Source organism: Camarhynchus parvulus, chromosome 10 (genome assembly GCF_901933205.1).
Source record: "Camarhynchus parvulus chromosome 10, STF_HiC, whole genome shotgun sequence".
NCBI classification, from domain to species: Eukaryota; Metazoa; Chordata; class Aves; order Passeriformes; family Thraupidae; genus Camarhynchus; species Camarhynchus parvulus.
Genome location: NC_044580.1, coordinates 2,492,884 through 2,519,115, shown reverse-complemented (window position 1 = coordinate 2,519,115; position 26,232 = coordinate 2,492,884). Strand labels below are relative to the sequence as shown.

Below are 26,232 nucleotides of genomic sequence, written 5' to 3'. Positions count from 1 at the left end.
AGCTGATCCACACAGCTGCTGTGATCCCTCCTGCTGAGCAAAATCCTACAGCTGAGAGAGGGAGAACAGGTCCCAGGTGACCTGCCAAGCTGGGGAGGTGCCACAAGCACATATCCACAGCACAGGCATGTGGGGCCATCTCACCCCCAGTGAGGCTTCCAGCAGGAGCATGGAAATTCTGCCCTCCTGTCTTTCAGGTGGGACCAAGCTTTCCAATGTGTCCACAGTGCTCAGGGGCTTTGAGCTCTGGAATGCAAACTAGGACAAAAAGACCTTTCCAGTGCCTGAAAGGGCTCCAGGAGAGCCTGTAGAGGGACTTTGGACAAGAGGGAATGGTTTCCCACTGCCAGAGGGCAGGGTTGGATGGGATATTGGGAAAAAATTCTTCCCCGTGAGGGTGGGAGCCCCTGCCACAGGGTGCCCAGAGCAGCTGTGGCTGCTGCATCCCTGGAAGTGTCCAAGGCCAGGCTGGACAGGGCTTGGAGCACCCTGGGCTAGTGGAAGGTGGCAGAGGTGGAACTTGATTTAAGGTCCTTCCAACCCAAACCATTCCATAATTCTAGGATCTCATTCCAGCCCTTTTCTCACAGGGAATGCCATCCTTTCCACACCTTTATGCTCCTGTCTAGCAAAGCACAAGGAAGAGGTGATACAGTATCTGTGCAGATCCCTAAAGTTGTGTAAAAGTGTAACACTGAATATTATTAAAAATTAAAGCCATGAAAAGCACATACTAAAGAAATGCTGGACATCAGCAGAAAAAGAAGTAGTAATTACTCCAAGTCACCAACAGAACAAGTGGGAGAGATTTCCAGATTCATGAGGATAGGGAAGGAAGCTCTCCCTGAGAATTACAGCTATGCAACAACTCAACAGGCAGCAAATCAAGTTACTAAACCTGCAGATTATTGTGCACATTATCAGTCACAGCACAGCACACAAGTGACCTCATTAACATTGTTCTACTTCAAACAATTCCATACTGGGCTTGGAAACAAAAGCCTGGGCAAACCTGCAAAGGAGAACAATCCTGATTTTGTTGTAAAAGTCCATGCACATATAAAGCACCATAAACCTCAGCAGCTCTTTTATGAACAGGAAGCTAAATAGAAACATGTTTCTTATTTCAGGGCAAGTGAAAGAGATTAGTCCTTTCCAGAACTCCCAGAGGACCTGGTGGACATCAGCCTCCCACAGCCACATTCACAGCAACACCTTCACCCCTGACCCATCCTATAAAGACTCATCAAAAACCACAGGGATTTCTTAATGAATTTCAACAAAATCCAAAAACTTAATTATGGCTAGCACAAACACTACACCATTCTAACACCTAGAGTCATAGAGCAAAACTTTTTTAAACAGATTTGAAACACCAGTTCATCTGAGAAAGGGAGATGGCACTTGGGCACTTCTAGAAAACCACAGATCACAGCTCCAGTGCAGTGGGAAATGAAGGAGCACAGTTTGGTGCCCAGGAGGATTCCGTGGCCTGCCAGAATGTCCACGCATTAGAACAAATGCAGGATCTCCAGAAAGTACAGAGGGAGCACTTTAAGCCATTAAAAAGTGACCTGAAAAGGGAGAGATGTGGGCTCATGCCATTTTATCTCATGCACAGGACAAAAACAGCCAATGGTTTTTTTGGAGAAGAAAATGTGCCTGGTTTACCATCAGCCCTTCATGCTCTGTCTGACCTGCAGGGGAAGGATGGGGATGTGCCAGGAGCCAAAGAAGCAAGGCTGGGGGGTTTTTTGTACCAGATGAACAACTTTCATTAACACCAATTTAAGTTCCACAATAAATAGCAGTGCCTTGTGGGAAGGCCAGCACCTCACTGGCTTTATTCTTTTCCCTTTGGTATTCCAAGAAAAAGAGATTAAAATCACACTCAGGTTCCAAACAGGTTTCCCCTCCTCCTTTTAGACCACTTCCAGATACACCTTAAGAGCCCAAAATAAATGCACAAATCCACGTTTTCTCTATTTTTCACTCCTTTGGATGTCCACTTGACGAAAGTAATGGATCTCTGTGGTTCCTTTATTCCCAAATACCCAAAACTTGCCGAGTTTAACTCAAGAAAGAAGAACCAAGTTTGTCAAATAAACTGAAAAAGGAAGAAATGTGCAAATCCCTGGACTATTCAACACCATTCCTCAAGAAGACTGAGAATTACAGGCTTGATAAAGAACTTGTATTGCCTTATCTCAACTTTAAATTAATCTAGTTAAGCTGAACTCATGTGAAAGTAGCTTATTTTAAGAAAAAAGCCATCTACTCCAGCACATTGTGCTGCAAGGGCTGTATCTTTTGTAGAAGTAGAAGGAATTTAGGTCTCCTAAGTGCAAGTAAATGAATGCAAAAGAATAAAAAAATCATATCAGAAACCACAGAACTCACTACTCGAATCTCCTCGTTTTTCATTCAGACCACTCTACATAATTCATCAAAAAACACATCACATCATTCCAGTTTGGGAACAGAACCTAATTCAGCTGGGTTTCACTCTTCTGTTCTCTCACACAATTGCCTAATCTTCCTTTTCCAACTCCATCTCCCAGGACAAGCCGGAACAAATGTATCTCACATTCTGCCGCTGCAAAGGATTATCCAGATTTCAAGCCCACATTCCAGAGGATTGGTATTTCTCTTTTACACCTTCATCTTGGTTATGACAGGAAGTCTCCTTCCCTGAGAGGAGCCCACATGGGACAGGATTCATGCCTGGATGGCTCCAGAAAGCGCTTTCCAAAAGCCAGAAACAGCAACGGAGCGCGCAGTCACAACTGAGTTCCTTGGAGAGCTGTTCCCAGTGACAATGGAGATTTCTGCATCTGATGGTACCTGATTCCTTTCTAGGTTCTTCAAAATGAAGTTCAACACAGAATTTAAGCTGTGAAGCCAACAGTGCAGGCACAAGTTTTGCCTCACCAAACACGGCTGCCCTGCTTTCCTGTTAGGAACAGTACAGAGAGAAAGGAGGGATGGATACACACTCCAACTGCACAATTCCCATCCCAGTGTATTCCTACAGCCCCACACCCAGACAGCACCTGGGTTTCTCCACGCCTCTGGTCAGGGATCAGCAGGGAACTGAGGCAGGAGTTGGATGCAGCCCCACGATCCAGGGCTGAGCTGGCTCTCCAGAGGCTGCAAAGCTCCCAGGCCACACATCCCAGAGGCCAAAGCTGGAGATTCCCACCTTCCCCCAGGCAGGGATCAGCATGAGGGTGGTACTCTTCCTGCCAACTTTCCCTTCAATTGAATCCAGCATCAGCTCTGAGAGAAGAATGCCATATTGTCCTTCAGCTAATTCAATGGATATGGATGCTGTAAGACTCCAGGACTGTTGGCTTGCTCAAATGTCTGGAGTCATTACCCTGATGGCAATTTTTCTCTCTTTTGCAGCCTGGGCTCCTAAGTATTCCCATGTAGGAATGTCTGGGACAGTACTGGAGGAAGTAGCTTAGACAGTGATGTCCCAGAGCAGCAGCTCTGCTGCTCACACCAGACTAAAGGTACCAGTGAAGAAGCAGGGCTGGTGCCAGATGCCACCCTCCAGATGGGTGTTTCCCACCCCCAAAAATCTTCTTATTCCCAAGGCAGGGGCAGGTAGAAGATAGGGAACCCCAAGATCAGCCACCTGAGGGCTTTAACAGGCAAAGCAGGGCTGTTGCTGTTCCAGTGTCCCAAATATGTGAGACCCAAGGCTAGCAGTGCTTACACTCTGCCTTTTCCAAGATATTGGCTGCTCTTCCTCAGGTTTAATAGGAGCAGTCCCTGAAGACTCAGCAAACTCCAGACAAACCCAGTTCAGTCCCAGAGCCACTGGAACACAATGAGACAAAGCCAGAGTCCCTCTGGTGACTCTGTGAGCTCCAAGCAAGGCCCACTCCAGGCTGATCTGAGCTGCCCAGCAGGGGTTTCCCTGCCACCATAACACAACATTCCAGCTCGATGAAAACCAGGCAGCCAGCAAACAATGCCATTAACCACTTACACAACAGAGCTAAGAAAACAAAGCAGCCATTTCCTCACTCCTTCCCCACCTCCTTCCTTCAGCTGGGAGCCCCAGGCCTGCTCCTCACCCCCATGGGAGTTGCTGCTTTTGTGTCCTTGTCACCATGACAATCTTGGTTTTAATTTGTCCCAAAATGATCAAATGCTAGAGTTTCAGGCAAAGTTGGGCTAAGTAGAAGGAAGACCTTTACATAATGAAATCCCAGACAGCTGTTCTGCCAGTCTCCACCTGGAATGCTGCCCAGCAGAAACGAAGGCTCCTCCGGAGGCCAATCCCAGGGATTTGAAGGCAGATGTAAATGATCCCAGCCAAACTGAGCCACGGGTGGTGGTACATGTTCCACACATGGAATGGGCCATGGATCTGCTTAGGGAAGCCACTGGTGCCAGACAGGAGCCCAAAGACTTAGATCTTGAGCTTCCTTTGGGTCTCCAATTAACTGTTTCTTCCAAGCACTTTCCTTCACTGAACTTGAAGAAACTCACCTGATTCCAGGCATTAACACCAGTTCACTCTTCAAACAAGAGCACTTGAGTGTACCGTGGATTTTAAGGCTTGCTCTTACCAGGGAACAGAAAAAGCAATCCTAGTGCAAGGAATTAGATTGATGTCCTTTTCACCTGACTGTATAAAATCTCTATATAAAATGGAGAAAACCTCTCACCTTTGTGTTGGCTGCAATCCAATTGGAGGTTTCACTGTCATCATCACACTTCTTAATCCATTTCTTTAACCACTGTCAGAAAAATGATGGAAGAAGAGTGTTCAATGTAGCTGGAGGAACTGCAAATGTTCCCAAGACACCTGCTCACATTAAGGAAAGGTACACCCAGCCACATGGGAAATGGGGAGTGCTGGTGCTGGAAAACTGTGCAAACAGCCACTAATTTAGTGGCAGACAATTCCTGCTGCTCAATCCTGATCCAGCAAGCACAAGCACCCAGCACAAACACTCCTGCAATGAGTTTGCAGCTCTTAATCAACACAAACTTCATATTGGACTCTTAAATAATAAGGACATTTTGGTTTTGGGGTGACTAATTGTGGCCTTCCAGTACCTGAAAGGAGCCTACAAGAAAGATGGAGAGAGACTGTTTACAGGGCCTGGAGGGACAGGACACAAGGAATGGCTTCCCACTGCCACAGGGCAGGGTTAGATGGGATACTGGGAAGGAATTGATCCCTGTGAGGGTGGGGAGGCCCTGGCACAGGCTGCCCAGAGAAGCTGTGCCTGCCCCATCCCTGGAAGTGTTCAAGGATGGGGTCTGGAGCACTCTGGGCTAGTGGAAGGTATCCCAGCCCATGGCAGGCTGTGGGAGTAGATAATCTTTAAAGTCCCTTCCAAACCAAACCAGCAAAACCAAATTAGTTCCTCCAGTACAATGGATAACGCCTGACAAAGCATCAAACACCTACAGGAACAACTCCTACAGGAATGCTCCTTGTCCAAAAAGCACCTCCACTCCTCTGCAGGGGGTCACAGGTCTAACAACCTCCTCTTCCAGACAATTCCCACCTGGATGAGGCACAGTTCTCTCACAAGGTCCAACTGTGAGGCAGCAGTAAAGGCACCCAATAGGATTTTACTGCTGGTTCTCACTCTGTGATTTAAACAGGTGAGCTACTCTGCTCCCTGGTGGGAACAAAAATTGGGCTCAGTAATCCCTGGGAGTCCCTTCCAGCTCAGGATCATCTATGATTCTATGGACAGCCACAAAAACTTGGGCTTCATTGCTAAGTCTTGCACATAAATTTATTTTAAACTTTTTCAAAACACAGATTTGTACAAGAACCTTGACATGCTCACCTTGCATTTAACAGGATCATGCCAGTTTTCACCACAGTTAAAGCTGCAAGGGAAAGAAAGGGAAAATAAGCAGATTGTACTTGTAATTAAACAGTGTAAGTTTTCTTCTGGGTTGTTCAAAGCCAGTCCTAAGGAAACTCAACACATCCCCCCTTCAATCCTGAAGTCCCTCAAGGGCCACTTCAAAACAGCGACAGAACAAGGGGGAATGCCTTCCCACTGCCAAAGGACAGTTAGATGGGATTATTAGGCAGAAATTCTTTACTGTGAGAGTTGTGAGACACTGAAACCGGTTTCTAGAGAAGTCACCCCACCCCTGGAGTGTCCAAGGCCAGGCTGGACAGGACTTGGAGCAGCCTGGGATAGTGGAAGGTGTCCCTGCCTATTGTAAATCAAAGGTGACTCCGACAAAGGGGAGAGAGACTGATGCATCTGCCTCCACTGATATCAGAAGGCCAATTAATTACTTTATTATACTATACACATTTCATCTAAACTGAATCTGCCCAGCACTCACTCTGCACACAACTGCTCACACTGCACTGAATCTTGTGACTGTCACCCGACAGTCCAGACATACACACACTCTTGGCCCTGATAGGCCAAGGAAACAAAACATCCTCACTCTAGATAAACAATCTCCATATTGCATTCTACTCTGGCACAACACAGGCACAGCAAGCGATAAGAATTGTGTTTTCCCTTTCTCTGAGGTTCAGAGAATGTGAATCTCAGAAATCCTTGGGAAGAATTGTGCCTTGCTTTTCTCTGTGAAGAGAAATGTGGCAACACCTGCCCACGGCAAGGGGTGAAACTGGATCACCTTTAAGGTCCTTCCCAAGCCAAAGCAGCCTCCATGAACACACAGTAACACACTTCAGGGCAGTGAGTACAAGGCAGTATCAGCAGCTTCTCCTGGCTGGCTCTTACCAGAACTGACGGCCGCATTTGCAGCGCACGGGTTTCGCATCCGGGTACTGGACTTTAACGACGTGGTGGCAGTCGGGGGCAGGACACCACTTTAACAGTCGATTACACTGTGAAACAAAGCACACATCCCACATCACAGGGGAAGGCTGTGCTCAAGGACAGCTCCTGCCCTGCATCCCTTTGTTGTGGCTGCAAACAGCTAAGAGATTAAAACCAAACCCACTGCACCCATCACTTCTGGCAAGGACTGAAAGCTTGATCCCATAACAACTTCTGCCCCCGGCTCTACAGGGCAGCTGAAGCCACACAGCTGGGAAACTGGGACAGTGCAAACATCTTGCAAAGCACCTTTCTCCAAGTTTATTTGGAGCCTATAAAACTATTAGTGTTTTGCTAAAGCACTTTTGCAGTTTTACTTCAACTGGCAAAATGTTTAAGGCATGTTCTTGTTTACAGCATTTCCTGGTTTTCAATGTGAAGTATCTCAGGTAACACTCAAGAGTCATAAATATTACATAACCATTATGTAACTGTTTTAAGTACGTAATTCTGCTTCTCAGAACTCAAATATTAAGCAACAGCTCTTACATTCTCTTTAGGTCTTTTGTCCTAAAGTTTTTTTAGTATTTTCCTACAATTATCCCTGTAATGCAAAGGAGCATAAAACAACCCCTGCATTCACACTCGATTAGAGACTATGCAAAAAACCTGCTCTGCAGGTCCAAACAACCCTCCAGCCTCTGGCTGGCTACACATGTGAGACAAACCCTACAAGCCATTAAAAATTTCAAATAAAAACTCACCTCTACAAAACTATTGGTTATTAAATGCTGGTACTTTAATTTAACCTTGGAATCTGTGATCAGACGCCTGTGGGAAGGGAAGAAACAGAAAAATTGCAGCAGAAATCTTGTTTTTTCCATAACCCTGCCAGTAAGTTAAGACAAATAGGTTTGATTCATCCTTCTACACTTGCAGGTACTTTTTGTACTTACCTGTTCCCTATTTATTTGTTAGATCATTATGAAAACTACATTCATTCTATTCAATATATAAATATATTAGCTTCAGAAACAGAAAGCTCATGCAGTTCAAAAGAATTGAACCTGTTGGTGTGAGGATTTTTATTTAAAAATACTTTTCTGAAGAGCCCAAGAAACAAAGCAAGTACTTTAATCAGCTCATTTACATAAAACAAGCACATTTTGTGGCAAATCCCTTTAAAAAGCTCCAGAACAACCCTTGTGTGGCTAATTACTTTGGGAAGCCTCAAGTTAGCTGGGTTTCAGTGGAATGCTACAGCTTCAGCTTAAAAATTAATGGTGTTTTAATCTATCTACCATAAAAACAAAGTTGACTTGAATTCAATATCACTAAGGGTGTACACAACATGGACTTTAAATTAATTCCAGTCTGCTTGGAACTGGGAGAGTAGAGGAAAACTCACTGATGGGAACCCTTGAAAAAGTATTGTGACCCTTTTTCTCCGGGGCACACCACTGCAGCTGGCATTTGCAGACTGCCCAGCCTAAATGCACCCAAAATAACTTAATTATGGATTGCTGAGCACTTCTAAAAATGTCTTTTAGCTATGACTGAAGTGTCTTCCCAATATATCTAAATATAAAGCTGCACTGACACACCCTTTGTGGCATTCCTGGTTTAAATCCTATTGTGGGATACAGCTTTATACAGGCCATACCATGGGTAAAAATATTGGAATTAATGGATTTTCCTTTCCAGCTGCAGCCAAAACTAAGGGTATTCCTGCATGTTATCCTTACAACACTCCCTGAGGAGCAGTGTGTGCCCATGGGATGTGCACAAATCCCAGCTCTGGGCAGCTGGGGAGCTCCTCTCCCAAGCACATGCTGGTTATTACATAAATCACAGCACGTGGCAGCTCAATTCCCAGGGCTAAAATAAAACAAATCAGCTGACAAAGCATCTCCTGCAATTCTGGAGTCAAACTTACTGAAGAATGAGAAAACAATTTGAATTTCGTATTAATTATAAATCTCTTTTTTTACCCATACCTGGGCTTCAAGACATACTAAATATCACCTTGAAAATGTACTGTATTATAACAATATATTAGATACTGGAATTTAAATTAATAGTCATGCCATGACTAACCAGAGCACATAATCCATTGGTTTTTTGCTTATCAATCTGCTTTGATTGCCCCAATCAAAATCACCAGGTCAAGAATTTTGCTTTGAATGTTACTGTCTTTTAGCAAATCATTAATGAAACTAGACAAATTAAGAGGTGAAACCCATGCCCAGAGCCCATAAATCATATTAATTTTGTGTTCATATCACTTGGAAACTGAGAGCTGGAGACTTTGTAAACAGGAAAGGACCTAAAAAGTAATAATTAACAACACAGAAGTGAGTACAGGTTCTAGTTGAGATCATTTACATTTTTTGCCATATATATTGACATATCCTAAGATTGCCACAGTTGTCTTGGTTGGCTTTTAAAGGAAACAGTTTTTTCAAAAAATGCACCTTCCTCCCCACAGAAATCTAGGTAAGACCAGGGAAAGGTGGATTTTTACCTCTAGAAACAGTTTCTAGTTTTACTCAGACAAATGGGACTTGTTTGCTTTAGAGCCAGCTGCCATTGCCCTATCCCAGGCCTCATCCCTGCTCTCTCCAGCCAAGGGGAATCCCACAGCACTGCCCTCCTTTCCTTCCACCCTTTCCTTGCTGCTGCCACTGCCACCACCAACGCTTTCAGCTCCTCCATTTCACATGCACTGTTTGAACAGCTCATTCCAACTGTTGCAATCAGGAAAACACTCCAAAAAGTCCTGCTGAGAGCGTTTGACTCCACAAATTAAAGTTCAACCTCTGGTAAACAAAAATCTCAATCAAGTTACTCAAGACATGCCAACTTCAGCTCAGTTTCCACCCACTAGGCTCTACAAACCACCCCTCAACAGGGCAGGAAAGCACTTCAGCTACTTCCACTTCCATCCAGCCTACACTCCCATGAGTAACCAAGAGCCAAAATTGGGAAAATCGTTACTCTGAAAGCAGCTGATAATAAAAACCACCAAATTAATATCAATGAGTGAGTCAGGCTTCAGGAAGGAAAGAATAAGGGAACAGAATAAGCTTCTACTGAGATGTTTTAGGAAGAAGAATTAAAATGAACTTGAACAAAGCTCAACATTATGAAGGATATTGCTCATACAACCTCCCTCAGTACAAAAGAGAGGGAAGCTCATGGAGTTTACTGCTCCACCATGAACTGTATCAGTCATTCTGCAGCTGGACAACTTAATTCCAAGGATACAGGATGACACACCACCTTAATCAAATCTTGGTTTTGAGGGTCAACTGCCTCCTATCAGAGGGCAAAAAACACATCCTGCATCAGCCCTTAGGACTCCTGTCCTCTGACTCACCTATTAACTACAGCTATAGGGCTTGGGCAACCAGTGGGTTGACCTGGGTAGAAGTCCTAAATTCCTACATAAATCAAAGGAAACAAAATGCACAAAGCAGTAAAACAGGGTTTGGAAACCCTGGTGTCAACACTGACCAAACTGGTCAGGGAGTGTTTCCTCCCAGTGTCATCACATGGGGTTTTCACACCTCCACAGGAAGTTAAGGGACATTCTGGAATCAAAGCAGACAGTTCAAGACAGGCTCCTGTGCTGCCAGCAAGCCTCTGTGCAGTTTGTTAGAAGCATTTGAATAGATCTGAATAGCACATGAGTAACACAATGGAAAGAGAGAGCAAAGCCATGAGAATTACTTACATAACTGTATTGTCGTCCACTAAGATATCACAGCCATGGGCAGGGCATGAAATGGTCTGAAAAACACAAAAAAGGTCAGAGGAGGAACAGTGGTTATCCTGGTTTTGCATCACAAGGAATTCCAAGGCAAAGGAGTGCCCTGCCTCTCCCAGTGTGCCACTGCTTCCTCCTTCCCCAGCCCAGAAACCTGCACCAACCCCACTGAATTCTCTCCAGATTCACCTTAGCAGAGCCTGCAGCCCCCAAACCTTTGGGGTTTAAGTTTTCTCTGTTGTTCTTTTGGATTTTTTTTTAAACTTTAGCAGAGAGACTGCTCTGTCTCTCTGACCCTGTCTCTCCAATGCACAGAATTTCCAGAAATAAGCCACGAGGTTAGATGAGATTTTACCTGTCCCATGCCCTCCTCCATTATTTTGGTAGTTAAATATTCACTCCAGCACTGCATACAGAATTTGTGTCCACACTCCAGGCCAGTGAAGTACTGCAATGACAAAGAACACAAGACATGGCCTCATTTTATCACATGGATTGACTCAATAATCTCACCCTTCTTGGTGCTGTGCAGTTCACCCACCCCATCCCTCATTCCTCACACCAAACCTGAGACACTGCTCTTCACTTTGCATCATCACCCCTACAGAACACTGCCAAGGCAGCCTTAGTCACTCTTCCAAAGCCAGACTTTAATCCCCAAGCCCAGCAGCAAGGACAGGTGTGGCCAGTGTTTCCATCCTGCCCATTTCAGTTTATCCTTGTTTTAGGAATGTATATGGAGCACAGTATGGCTCTCTCCCATTTTCCTTTGGAAATCAGTCAAATAAATGCAACACCAAACAGGGGACAGTGACAAGGATACAGAGTCTTCATTCCTCCTACTTTTTCCCGTTGACACATATGGGTGCTGCCCAAAAGTCCCAAACCTCCCCAGCAAAGTTCCCCCTGAAACCCAGATGCTCATCAGATGAGGACACTCAAGATCCTAATTGGCAGGTGTAAATTGATAAACAGAATTCAATAATGACCTGCTGTCACAGACAGCAACAGGGACAACTCCATCCTTGTCTGCATCATCTGCACAGAGCTGTCAAGATATCATCTGGGACTGAGTGGTTACACAAGGGGTGGAGAAGCAAACACTGCTGAGGAAAGAGTGGAATTGAAGTACTTTTCTCTGGTCAGCTGAAAGTTATTCTATACTCAAAGTCAGCACCAAGGAAAATTGTATTTAAAACACTTAATTTGTACCACTATTGAGGTAATATTTGCTGGCTCAGCTTTTCAAACCAACTTCTCAGCTAGTGACATAAAACCAAAACTCTACCCTCAGACACCATCAAACCATGAAAACTTCACAGAGGAAAGAAGCTGGAATCCTCTCTGGAACAGCCCAAAACAACAGCAGGATGGTGGTGATTGAGGAAAGGAGAATCCACTTGAGGCAAATGCTCTTTCCAAGCATTCTCATTCACCACAGATCTATTCTGTCCATCCCACAGAGGGGCAGCAGCTGTGCTGTGCCATCTCTGGATGCTGTGGCATTGCCCAGGGCAGATGCCTGTCACAGCCTGCCCCTTTGCCAGGGCTGTGATTGCACTGCTCTGACACTCCTGCCACCAGTACAGGCTGCAGCCTGTGAGCACCAACACGGCTCAATCTGACCTGACTGGGTCAGGTAAACTTGGTTCTGATTTGGTTCCAGGTAAAAATAGAAATATCCACCCCAAAAAAACAACAAAGAGATCAGAGAGGAGGCTGACACCTATGTGGTGCCAGGTACACTGGCTGCAAGAGTGCAAAAGGCACCTTCCCATTTCTGAACCCTTACTGATGGTGTCTGATGCTCCACAGATGCTGCTGTGGCCAAGTGGCATCTCCTGGAAATGCAGTGTTAGAGTACACTAAACACTTCAACATCTGGAACTTTTGGGACGCCACAGCATGAAACCATCCCAAAGACTGCACTGGCTTTTCTGTGAATTCTGGCTTCTCCACGTGTGATGGGAAGCAAGCACAGATAAGGGAATCATCCCTTACTGAACCCAAACACTCCTGCAGCAGGCACACATGAGGAACCAGCCCAGAACACATCTTCATGTGAGACCTGTTTTGGTTATTTCAGGCAGGAAATGCTTTGCTAAATGCCCACAGAAAGGCAGCCACCACCACACTTCCTCCCAGGCTGCAAGGAATGCAGAGAATCTCTCAGCTCTTTTCTTTACTTTGAGGGAGTTCCCAATTATTTTTGGCTCAGCTGACAGCAGATGTCAAGGGAGCAAATAAAAAGGCCAACATAAAACCACCAAGGATGGGGGAGCAGTGATTCCTTAGGCAGCCCATTAGCCCAGGGGACAGCTCTGTTGTCACCACATCTGTGCTCAGCATCTGCAGTCTGGACAAAGCAGGATGTTCCCAAAAACACTCCCAGCCCATTCTCCTGAGGGTGAGGGGCAGGAGAGGAGGAAGGCAAAGCCATGACCCTCCCAATTCCTGTATTCCCAATAAAGGTGTCACCCAAAAGAACTGCTGGGATCTGACAGTGCTTGGCTGGGACACAGAGCAGGTGAAACATCTCCCTTAAGTCCTCAGACTTGCAGGGTGAGAGCTTCAAAGGCCTTGCTGGGCAGGTGCTTCCCAAAACCCCAAACCACAGTTCTTTGGAGGTGACTGAAGGGCTACAGAGACTTTGTACATGGGAGAGAGGGAATTTCAAGACTAACATTCCTGCAACAACTGTACACTGTAAAACTTCTTAACACCTCCAAACTCTCAGCTTTCCATAGGCTGAAAGGGGCTCTCAATGCAACCCCCCCCCAGCTTTCATGTGGAAAAATTAGCTAATTATTGCAAGAGGATTTTCAAAGCTGAGATTTTAGGTTGGGCATTGAACACAAAAATAATCCTAGAATTTATAATTCACATCGACTAAAACAGCTTCAAAACAGGTTTCAATCACCTTAGACACAAACACTACAGCCTTTTACAGAAGAAATAATAAATACTAGTTTTCCTATAGGCTCCAGCTTTTCTGTAGGGCAAAGAAACAGAGTCCCCTCTGATGTCTTTTAACACCAGCAACAGAGAGAGCCCTGCTCACCTGCAACATCTCTCTGCTCCAGCTAAAAATCTGCTCTTCTAACAACTGGGCCACTGCTATTTGAGCTACAAAATCAAGAAGTGTTAGCATGTTTTGTGCTGTTCTTCCCAGTTTCAAAACTCTAGACAATGCTGGGGTGTGATTTTAGAGGTTATCCTGTGCAGGGCCAGGAGCTGGACTCCATTGTAGGTCTGTCCCATGATTCTGTGATTCTGCTTCTCAGGTGGCACAGCACCCCAGCCAGAGGACAGGCCTGTCACCTGTGAGCTGTAACCCCACCCAGCACAACAACTACATTAAAATGGAGAGAACAATATATTAGAATATATTGCCTTTCTTTTTCAAAGCACCTCATCATACAGAGCAAGAATTTGCCTGCCCAGCTACTCTTCATAAGAAGTCAGAGCACACAAGGCTGAAGAGGAGACACATGAAGCCTTGTGGTTCCTGGCTTAAGAGCAACAGGGACCTCAATGCTGAGAAGCTGGGCTTGGCTCAGCTCTGTCCACTCCAGGGAAGAAGATCCAGAGCAAGGGAGAGGCCACAACCAGGGATATTCACCCCAGGCTACTCCTGAACCCCAAAGCTCATCATGGTTCCTTGCTGAAAACACCCAGAGCAAGAGCAAAGCCTTATGTCAGGGCAGCTTTGCCTGGAAAGGCCCAGCACTTGTTTTAGGGTGTTCTGGAGGGGCAGCTCCCCCACAAAGAACAGGTTTCAATAAAAGAATTCCTTACTATCAGCACTTTGCCTTTTGATGAACTCTCCAGTTTGAGCTTTTCCACTCACCTCCTTTTCTCCCAGGTCTCCCAACAGTATGTCTTGCTCCTGGGAGCCCCAGCAGAGCCTAGACCCCTCAGCAGTCTATGGGAATGCCTCAGTTTGGTCAACAGTGACAAAAAAAATGTAACACTATCACCCAGAGCACTGATGCAGAGCCCCAGCAAGCACTGACCTCATGTCAAAAAGGTATTGTCCAATATAATAAATATCCAAAGATATCCACATTTTACTTCTACTGCTTTTTTCTAGACTTCCTAGTTTGACTATTTTGCTTTTAAAAGATGTTTCCTACCTTGTCTTTCTGTTTAAGTAAATCCCTTTGCCCATCATGCTTTTCACAGGTTTGAATTTCACACATCCTTTATCTGTACACCTCACTTAGCATCAGACCTTTGCAAACATCACCTGCTTGCTTTTTCCTGAACTTTACCACACCACTGCCCAGGCCCCAGCACCCTCAGAGGTGCTGTGCAGGAAAATGTGAAGTTTCAGGTTGGAAATTTGGGGAGTTGCTACTCAAGTAGTGTTGGAACCCTGGATGCTGAGAATTTTAAACTTTCTGTGCTCAAAGGCACAGACTTGCAAGAGAGCACTGCATTTGACCTGAGGCTGTGGAGAAGACTTTAAAAATTGACTGATAGCACTGGGATTATGGGTGTGCAGTTGGTTAGAAGTGTGTAATATCACAGGGTGGAAAACTTAGAGTTTGGGGTTTTAGAATATGGACATACATATGAAATTTATATGAATAAATATGAACTTATATGAAATATTTATTTCATATAAATATATATGAAATATTTATTTCATATAAATATATATGAAATAAATAAAGATGGAGGTTTTAGGGCAGAGGCAGGTTGTTCTTCTTTACCTTCTTCTTCATGGGTTTGGGTGATGTTTTGTAATTGGACAGAAAAGTCTGCATTGAGGGCTTCCAGGGATCAGTTATTGGGTTAAAAGGGAAAATAATCTAGGTGTCATTCCTTAATTGGATAGTTTAGTCTTAAAAGACCTTGTAACAAGAGATTGTTGGCCATTTTGTGCCTTCTAATGAAAAGCTGCTGAACTCATGACTGTGAGGCTGTTTCACTGACAAGAAATAACAAACACCTGAGTCCAAACATGAACTACCATCTCAATCTACCATCAAACTTCAATCCCAACCTCAAGAAACTGACAGGCAGCACCAGAGCCCCCGGGTACTCACGGAGTTTGGGTAGTTCAGATAGCAGATCTGACAGGACATGTCCTGGGCTGATGATCTGGTGTTCATCTGGCGCGTTCGCGACTTTTTACTTGGATTAATTACGTGACACTCTGCAAAGAGCTTCTCCAAGTTGCCATCAAAGTACCTGCACAACACAGGACAGAAGGAAAATTTAACCACCTTCTAAATTGTATTTTCATTCTATGTAGCAGTTAAGTGTACAAAGATGCTTTTTGTATTTCAAAACTCATACACTCACTACTTCCAACAAACCCTCCTCTAATACAACACAGAGGTGGATATTGGACAACTACAGAATTTCAGAGACTCTCACTTGAATTAAACACTCCTGAAATTCAGGCACCTTCAATTCTTCAGCTGCATTTCAAGTAATTTGTGACTCTCCCAATTGCTTGGCATTAGAATTCCAGGACAGGAAACTAGAGCAAGAACACCTGAGTTCACAGTTCAGGCATTGGAACACCTTCCTAAAACACAGGTTTGATGCCTTCAAGCTCAATTATTTTCAACTAAAGCCTTCAATTTTTCCTAATATTCTTATCATTAGCTGTTTGAGCATCTTTTCTCTTCAATCAACCTGAGGTAATTTAACAACCTCCTAAAAAATACAGTTCCAGGTTTACAATGCTTCCAAAGATCAGGTACCTATTGGAAAGGAGGATGCAAAATTGCTTGGGGGGTGAAAAAAGACCACTTCCTTTCTATTTCCTATTCCCTTAAGGAAAACAATATTGGTTTGCTTTAAAGGCTTATAAAAAGCTCCTCTTTGGAGAGGAGGACCAAACTGGAGAGAATCATTATCAGAAAGCTCAGCCTCTTCCCAGAATCCTTCACACATCTTTCTCCAGCCTGCAGCAGCTGCAAAGAACTAATTAAACCAGACAATTAACCAGCCCCATCACATGCACACATCCCCCAGCAAACCCAGTAAGTTACTCCTCAGCTCCATTACAGCTCTACCTACCAACAAGGCTTGATTTATAATTGAAAAAATATCAATTTTCCTGCTGTTTCATATGTTTCCCAATGCAGTTCATGTCTTTAGATCTTAAATTTCAAGACACTGAGAATGTGGAAGGAAGTGGTGAATTCTGGCATCACAGTATCCACGAGGCTTTGCCATTGTTTTTCAATGTTAGCTCAGGATTTCACTCAACCAAGTTCTTTTGTTTGCTTAGAGGATTATATCTAGAAATTTGTATGTTATATTTAAATCTAAATATATAAAATTATATATTTAGAAAATCTTAGCAAGTGAATTCAGTGCAGTCTCATTACAGGCAGTATTTGTTTATTAAGAATCATGGATAAATATTAAGTCCACAAAAGTTTTCCAGCCTTCCAACTGCAGCAGGAGCAGCACAGGACATGCTCTGACGAGAGCAGACACACAGCTGGGTGAGAAGTTTGCAAGGAAAATAGTTTTGTACACAAATGCTATGATGCAACTTGAACCCTGATACTCATGACCAGCTAAATGCTTATGGAAATACCAGAGGTTTTTGTAGTGGTGGGATGGTTTTAAGGGTGAATATCCATATCAGGAACTTGACTTTTTTCACCTGGAATTTCTTATCCCCTTCAAATACCTATGGATAGTATTCCTGTTTCTCCATGCTGTTTTCTTTTTGTGCATTTTCTTTCTGAGTAAGTAATTTCCACATTTATTTTAGGTATGTCTCTGCAGCCACTGGGCTGTAAGAACTCCAGAAAATGCAGAGGAAAACTGCATTTGTAGAGAGTGGATCTCCCTGAAAGCACAGTTCCAATGGATACTCCAAAGTCCAACAGCTCTCTAACTGCTCCACCACTCCTCAGGCAAGCATGCCAAGGGCTCAGTCAGAAGACTCTTGCAGTTCCTTCAAAGGTTAGGAACAACACCTAATTCCAATCACCAACCCTTTTTCCCACTTGTCCCAGTATCACCACAGACCATCCATGTAGGCAGATGTCCCTTTGCCCTTTCCATCTCCTTTGGTCAAAGGATTGCCAGGCAGCAGCTCTAACACCCTTCCCTCCCACAGCAGCTGAGCAGCTCCATGTGACATTCACCAACTTCCCTGGCCACCAAACCTTCACCACCACCCATTTCCATTCCATTCATCCTCCCTGAATCCAAAACACATGCAGCCCCAGTCCTGATCTGACCCTGATCTCATACAATTTCACTTCGATTTCTCCTCCAGATCTCATCTAATGCATTGCAAAGGATGGCTCCATTTCTCCAGATCTGCTCCATGGCAGCATTCCTCCTCACTTCCTTTACAACTGCAAGAATTCTGATTTCTCCTCAAATACTCTCTATTAAAGGGTTGGTTCTTGATACCTCCCTCCAACCTTATTTTCATCCTAGGGAGGAGCACAGCACCTCCAACAGCCCTTTAAATCCTGTGCCCTCCTTTACCCTTCACAATGCAGATACTGAGTAATTCCAGCTCTTCTGGTGCATGAGAATTTCCTCTATTAATTCTCTGAAGTTCATTTGCTTCACCACAAAGTTGGGGGTTTTTCTGCTATTTTAAAATGAATGGACAAACCAGTGTTTGTCCATTATTTTCAAGTGTTTCTACTTACCAAGACCAAACCTATAACAACACCAAGTCTTTCTGGCAGAGGGATCAAGCTGTCAGCCCCTTTATCTCCTCAAAATTCCCTCCTGCTGTTTGTAACTGCCTAATTGCCATTTTCCAGACATAATCAAATCCTACCCATGGGAGTATCAAAGATAAAAAGCCTTTTCACTGAAAAAAAAAAATTGCTTCTAGTACACACTTTGGGATATTTACTTCCATGGAAGAGCATTTGTGAGCGTCAGTGCATCAAAACACTCACAGTAAAAGATATCTCCACATCAAAACTCCTGCCATGCACCATTTTTCACCTGTTCAGCCTCTGCTGAAGAGTGGAAAGTATTTATTTGTTCCAAGGAAAGCAGGCAGCAGGTTCTGGAGAAGAGGCAATCTGGGCATTCCTGACATCCCTCCTCCACTCAGAGAAAACAGGGACATGTGGCCACCAAGATAAGCAGCTACAAGGGACTGCTCTATCTCTGGCTGTGCCTCCAGGGATTAAATCAGGCCTTGGGGACATGCTGAGACACTTTTCTCTTAACAAAATGACCAGGGGAAGGCACATAAAGCAGGAGAGCTGCATTTTAACCTCTTCATCACACAGATGTTCCTCTCCAAACTCCCCTCAGGAGAGGACACCATCAGCCATAGCAAAATTGGAAGGTAATCAAGATTAAAGCACTTTCTTCACTTGGTTCTGAGGTGATGTGGTCATTCTGCACCTGGTGCTCTCCTATCCCTATGAATCAAACTTGCAAGACCCAGGAAAATAATATTTGACATCTTTATTCTCCTAAACACAAGCAGCATAACAGAGGCTGAACTAGTATTTCCTTCACTCATCACTTCCATCCTACAAACAAATCCACCCCAAACCCCCAATTTTGCTTTTGCACACAAACTATAGAGTTTCACCAGTGGGACAGGGCAGTTTTTTAATTGTGCCTGTTATTACTTTACTGTAAGTGGAATAAATATCTGTGGCACATCTGCCCTCTGAACACCACTGTGTAATTACTCCATGACAAAGCTGGCACAGATAGTAACAACCTGCTCATTAAAAACAGACATAACAAGGCTAAAAAAAAAGTGGGAAAACAGAGAAATTTTCATGTCACAAGCTCAGACCTCCCCACTTATCAAAAAAAGAGGAGTCACTTGGTTGAAGTGCTTTCCTCCAGGCCAGGACTGATAAGGCTGCTGGGAGCTCGTGCTGACTCACCATGAGCTAAGAGAAAACAGGCACTAATTAGGAACTGCAAATACACCATCAAACAACAGGAACTTTCGAGCAAAATGTGTATTTTGGGGTGGTTTTTTCCCCTTAATCCTCACCTATCACCACTGCAATGACCAAACCCTCTTGAATAGCAAGAGCCTGTTCTCAGCCTCCTACCCAGCTTCCTTCTCCTGCTCTAACACAGCTCAGCACTCCAGAGATTTCATGGAAGTTATTTGGTGCAGAAGTGTCAGAAGGCAGCACCAGGCACTGGAGAGATCCTGTTTTGGTGTTTTTCTAATACAACAGGACATCAATAAGTACCAAAACTGGGAGCAGTGTGCAACAGGTCTGCCTTAGCAAGTCACGTAGTCTGTTACTCACAGGGGTAATGCTGCTGAGTTAAGTATTTTAATGAATATGTTTACCTGTGGATTTGTAAATACAACATGTACTTAAACTGTAAAAGCCTTAACAATAATACCTCACATTGACCTGGCTGGCACCTCCCTTGAGAAAAAAAAAAAAAAAACCCAAACAAAAACAAAACCACAGCCCAATTTTTTATTTTTAAATTGATGGCAGCCCTAAACAAGCTTTCAACAACAAGGGACAAAACCTACTTGTGTAGAGGTATCTCCCTGCCAAGGAGAGTGAACTTTACCCCAACTAAGAGAACCAGCACAAGAAACTCAAATATCAAGTGAGCAGACATGTTGTAGAGCAGGTATTAAATCAGAATTCTTAACAGCTGTAGTTAGAGTTGAATAGTGGATATATTTGTAACACAAAGCTTTAAGACTTCCAACATTTACTAAAAGAGGTCAATCTCAGGAAAATAAGGACTAGAAAGCTGTAAAAAAATACAATCACTTCAGGAAAAAAAAATCTAGGTTAAACAAAACATAAGATATATCTAAGCACCATCACTAAGCAAAAATATTACACAAAGGGCACTAAAAATGTCCTAAATCCATTAGCCAAGGATAGCACAAATATTTATACTCCAAAATAATTACTGACAGTGTGAAAACCTTTGCTCCTCTTTTCCTGGGTGACAGAGTACCAAACTACAGGGGCTCAGCCCCAGGGTCAGTGAAGGGACATTTATCATTTCACAGGAGCACCAACAACTGCTCTGGTTTACCAAGCACATCTCAACTTCCCACACCCTGATTATCAGGCAAAGGAAATGGTAATTAAGGGAAAAGTCAAACTAATGATCCTACCAGGCCCTCCACACCCACCCATTGGTCACTTCACACCAAGTAAGACCAGCACAACCAGCAAATCCCTGTACAGCTTTTACTGCTCCCTTTTGGTACAGATTAATTCTCCTCCCAGTTTCTGAAGGAATTTAAATTCTCCAGCTCCCTCAACTCTCTTCAACACCAACATTGGCTTTGGAATGAACCAAATGCAGCTGGATTTGGTCTTCACTGTATTAACAACAAACTGAGAAGTACCTTTATCAAGCAACATTCCAAGAGCTGAGAATCAAAGATGGGAAATAACCATAAAACACTCTGCTCTGAGGGGGAGGGAGAGGCAAAATTCAAACCATTATTTACACACCCTAAAGAAAACCTGGAGCTGTGGAGATGAAGACAAGGCAGGACCATTATCAGCCAGGAACAATTTAGCCTTGGCCAGAGCAGCAAATCAACATGTCAGGAATACGCATGCCAGCATGACAGGCATGAACAGCTAAACCCAAATCCAAAACAGTTGCTAGATAACAAGAACCTGTTCCTGCTTGCTTTTTTCCAAAGCCTGCCCAAAGCCTGTACACGTTCAAACTGGAAATCCTTCTTTCCAATGGGCAACATAACTTCCACAACTTTAAATCTAACCAGGCATCAATAATATTAAAACAGTGAGTCACAAGTCACCCTTAGCTGGGAAAGGGGGAACATTTAGAGCTTACACAAAAGATCCTCCTGCCACACACTGTGCATTCATCCATCCTCACCTGATCCAGGAACAAACATTTTTTCCAGCTCTGCAGCTACTTACCTCTCCATCAGCTTCTCCTTATCCCAGTTGAAATGGCTAAGCAGTATTCGAGTGATAGTCGCCGGGTTCTGGAGAAAGAAAAGAAAAACAATTAATAATTGAGTGAGCAAGCCAGAGTGAGAACATCAGGCAGAGCTTTGAATAGGCAAAGGGAAAATCAGGGTGTCTGATAACATCTGTTCAGACAATACATGTTTACTGGCGTGGACTGGGAAATAGCTGGACTTGACAGACAAATTTTAAAGGGAAAAAAAACCCCCAACTCTATAAATCCAAACACCTGAATAAAATGAGAATTTGGTTAAAGATTTAAGGACCAAACTAATTACACCTACCACAGTGCCAACATCTCCACATCCAGCAGGCCCATACAATGCAATTCCAGGACAGCTGTAAAATGCAGGAAGGGCTCATTTCTCCCCATCATATCATTTTTTGCCACAATCTCCACACTACTTGCAGAGCAAGAATAATCCAGCCCTGACCATCAAAACACTTGGGCTGAAAACTGTCCCAGAACACAACTGGCTGCCAGTGTAAGAAGTCCTTGGAAGACCTCAGAAGTTCCTGAAGCACCATCAAATCCAGAAAAAAAAACTCAGGGCAGCTAAGGAAAGAAAGCTAAGGAAAGAAATACAGTCTAGAAAGGTCAGAAGGAAGGTGGAACATAAGAGCTGATTTTCACTCATGTACAAGTTTTTATTCCAACTAAATCTGAACCATCAGCCAAGAGTTTGATTCTATGAGAAACACACCAGACCATACGGTTTCTGTTACACCCCAGAACCACGTTTTAGCCCTCCAAATCCACTCTCTGGGCTCAGTTTTAGGACCAGTTACATGCAAAGGAGACAAGAGCAGGGCCCTGAGAGCGGCTGCGTGTACTTTGCCACTTGACACCAAAATGGAAGTTTGCCTCAGGGCCAACGTTCAATGGACGCTCTGAAGCTGTTGAAAAGTAGGACATAAACCAGCAATGTGATTTCCTGAGCCCTGCAGCTACAGCCACAACCTGAAGCTGCCAAAAGCCAATGCTGTCACCCACAGCAGAGATCCCACCCCATCCCTGCATCTCCTGCCCTCATCAGCCCATACCACTACAGCCATTTTGTGCTGCAAATAATGACTCAGAAACTGATCTTCTCTTTTCCTTTAGGTTGTTTTTTTTTTCATGGAATCAGTTCTCCAGTCTATTTGATTGCCTGACCACACAAACAGCTGCATTAGCACAAGGGGAAAGCAGGACAGCCTCTTTCACCAGCACCACCAACAAAACCTTCACTGAAATAAAACCCTCGGGTGACAGCATAATAAGCACAAAGAACAAGTCTTGTGGTTTATACTATAAAAAGTGACACTCCACTCCTTCTACAGTGTGTTCTGACTCTTATTAATGCCAGCACAGATTGTTTAAGGCCAAACTAAGAATTTTTTTCCCAGCTTAAAAAGCCCATGTGAAGCAAAGCAGCTATAGAAAGGTTTAACCAGATCCCTGATGGAACCCCATGAACAGCTGGGACAGCAGATCCACACAGTATGGGGCAGGAGATAGCAGAAATGAGTATTGCATGGTGACAGTGTGGTTCTAGTCCATATCTGAAGCAGCCCCCAGGTGACAGGGATCCAAGCTCTTCCCTGCAGCAACACCAGGTGACAGCCACATGTCACCAGCTCTCCAACAGCGTCCCTCCCTCATCCAGCCCTGCAGAGGTGAGCAAGCAGCTCAAGTCAGTCCTGCTAACAAAGAAGCTCTATGGGAATTTAAGGGTCTCCTTCACGCAAATGCTCATCCAGCAGCCTCTTGTGGGGTTTAGTTTCTGATCTTTTCAGGTTATTTTGTATCTGGATCTCCACAACAACCTTTTCTGTAACTCTGGCTGTACTGTGTAGGAGTACTTTAAAGGAGTTCTTAAAAGCTCACTTAGACACAATTCCTGGAGCAATTTAATCAAAGATAAAAATATACTTTAGTAAATAAACCAATCTTATCTCTAGATTATCTTGGTTATGATATGAGCCCCTGTAATTCTCCAGTTATGAATTTCAGATAGCAAAGCACACAGCCCTTCAACATAAGGAGTCTTCACTCAGCCCACAAATCTGCCAGATGTACAGAGAAACATAATTTTATCCATTTCTCAAGCAAAGGCATTGAGAGAGTTTTAATTAAAATCAGCCCAAAGTCTTGTTCTATCTTCTACCACAGCAGCCCACTTGGCCACTTATTAAGGCTTCTGGGAATACCTGTTAATCACTTAATAGGCTAAGAGGCAGCTGAGGTAGTGGTCTCTGGCTGACTTTAAAAAGACAGAAGGCTTCCCCTGCACTGAAGGAAAAATTACAGTTCATGGGTAAGAAACTCCAATGGTCTGCAGTGATTATTAAGTGTGATCCAGCAAATACAACTCCCCAAAGGAAATGTGGCTGGAAAGGACAAGAGGGTTTCATCTGTGGCTTCCTCATTTTCCCAACACACAGGTACTGCAGCTTTCCAAAAGTTTCCCTAGGTCAGAGCCCCCAGGTATCCCAGCACTGCGAGGTCAAGGCACAAAAGTGGACATTATGTAGGATTTTACTGCTGACTCTGTGAGCTATCACCTTCTCCTGGCTTGCTGGGCTCCAGCTTCCTCCAGCACTGCTGGTTGAACATTTTAAAAAAGAAAGGAAACGCCAGCAGCATGACAAGCTCCCACCAGAAATAGCTGGGCTGCCTGCTTTCACTGCCTGCCCCATCCCAGATGTAGCATTCAAACCTCCCCTGGCTGTTTCCCAGACACAGAAGGCAAGAATTAACACAGCCCTGCCCTTGCTCATCCCTGAACAGGGATACAATCTGGGCTGGAGGAGCACAGGGAGCACAGAAGACTGGGAGGAAAGCAACTAAGGGCAAATCAGAGTAAAATACAAATGCCAAAAGTTCTGACATGAAGGATTGTTCCCGTGTAAGACCAGGCACACCATCATGGAATGCACAGACATCCCTCACAGTTATTCCAGAGCAGGGCTGGAGGAGCCAACCACAGCATCCACCCCAGTGAGAGCTGTGCCCTGTACCTCAGGCACACAGGGTTAAAACACCACCAAAATAATTTGCTATTTCAACACCAGTTCCACTCCAGCTTTCCACCAACCCTCAGCCATCACTCTTTACTCATTCTGTAAAAATTATTGGAATGTCCAAATCCTGGGTGACACAGCACTGGGAAGTCAGGGGCTCTGTCTGCCTCCTGGTTTGGCACACAGGATTATTTCCTACAACCACAGCACACAGATTAGTTATGAACAGGCTCTGTTGCTGCTCAGACGGGATTACTCCCGAGGCTGCGAGAGCACGCTCCTGCTAAAGCTATTTTCTGTTTACAAAGATGAATTTTCCTACAGAAAGCAGCCAGGGAGGACAGAGAGCAAGGCAACAGCCAACACGTTCTCCTCCAAACGTGGTCTGATGAAAGCTGAAACAGCAGATCTCACTTACAGCAGCCTCCTATTAAATTTTACATGTCGGATTGCCTGGAGCCGAGGGCAGCAAGCCTGTTGATATCCAGATAGGAACAAACCTGAGGAAAGCAGCCATTTTGTTGAAATTCTCCGGGCACTTCAAAAGGTTTCCTAACAAAACATTCCAAATAAAGCTCTGCCCAGAGAGAGAAACACCCTCAGTCCTTCAGCAGGGATTTTTTTTTTTTTTTGGAGCTAACAAAGCAACCAAGTCCCACATATGCTTCAAACAAATTACACTCCACCACAGCTTTTCACTGGAGGTATTTGCATTTACTGTCCTTATCTAGGTTGCCATGCTCCAGCACACCAGTGCAAGCAGGAGATACAGCAATAGGAAGCCCTACAAAGGTCTGGACTTCACCAAAGAAGCATTATTAATTCAAATAAAACTCCTTAATTTAATAGAATTTAATTCAACTGGAAGCTTCATCAGTGATAAGAGTTAGAATTCTTTTTGCTGTTGAAATAAGAAAGTATGTATTGGAAGGAAGAATCTGGATGCACTTAAATGCATAAATGAATTATAAATTAAATATTATTAGAGCATTAGCTTGAATCAGAATTTCCAAGCAGCACAATTTGCTGAATGACAGTTGGGAACACTTGATCCATTCATGTTTCCATCCATCAAGACGAGCAGCATGGTTAATTCTTGATGTTATTACAAAGAAAAGCACATTCTACAGTTCAACTTCTCCTCACATGCTGGGAATCAGTTCCTGGTTCAGTTTCAGCATTTACTGCAAATAAAAACCATTTAAGAACAACTTAAGCTCAGTTCTCCAGCAAAATCCTTTCTCCTGGAGACATGATATTGATAAATTCTTTGTTTTGTTTCTTTCCACATCAGGGATGGTTTTATTTTCTACCCATGGTAGCTTCTGCACTCCAAAAGTTTTCATCCCAACTGCAACACCTCCATCCCAGTAACAGAGGCTTTTACAGCAATAAGGAATTGATGCCACTTCCAGTTGGGTTTTTACACAATTGCTTTGCACTTGTGAATCCAAGCAGATGCTCCAGACACCCTGACTTTGCCCAAGCCTCAGAAGTCTGTAGAGAGTTCAAACCTCAGCAATGTCCACTGCTGTATCCCATGGGGACACAAGGCTGGGATTACATTTCCCAGCACAAGGAAACCCATGGTTTCACATCAGCTGACAACACTGAGGGTTTGGCTCAGTGGAGGAGCAAAGAGGCACCACAAGCTAATGCTGGTCTGAAGCCAAGCAGCACAAACATCTGCTCCAGCGAGGTGGCACCTGGGGACACACCACCACTGTCA

General features: G+C 44.1%; 1 protein-coding gene across 1 annotated transcript in view; it reads right to left on the bottom strand.

Annotated features, from left to right (window-relative positions):
• The window catches only part of ARIH1 (ariadne RBR E3 ubiquitin protein ligase 1), a 52,410-nt gene that overhangs the window by 9,017 nt on the left and 17,161 nt on the right, over nt 1–26,232 (bottom strand). Inside the window, 8 exon segments of the mRNA XM_030955653.1 lie at nt 4,686–4,757; nt 5,829–5,871; nt 6,759–6,865; nt 7,562–7,628; nt 10,534–10,589; nt 10,922–11,014; nt 15,621–15,765; nt 21,447–21,514. Coding sequence (XP_030811513.1) covers nt 4,686–4,757; nt 5,829–5,871; nt 6,759–6,865; nt 7,562–7,628; nt 10,534–10,589; nt 10,922–11,014; nt 15,621–15,765; nt 21,447–21,514 — 651 coding nt within the window.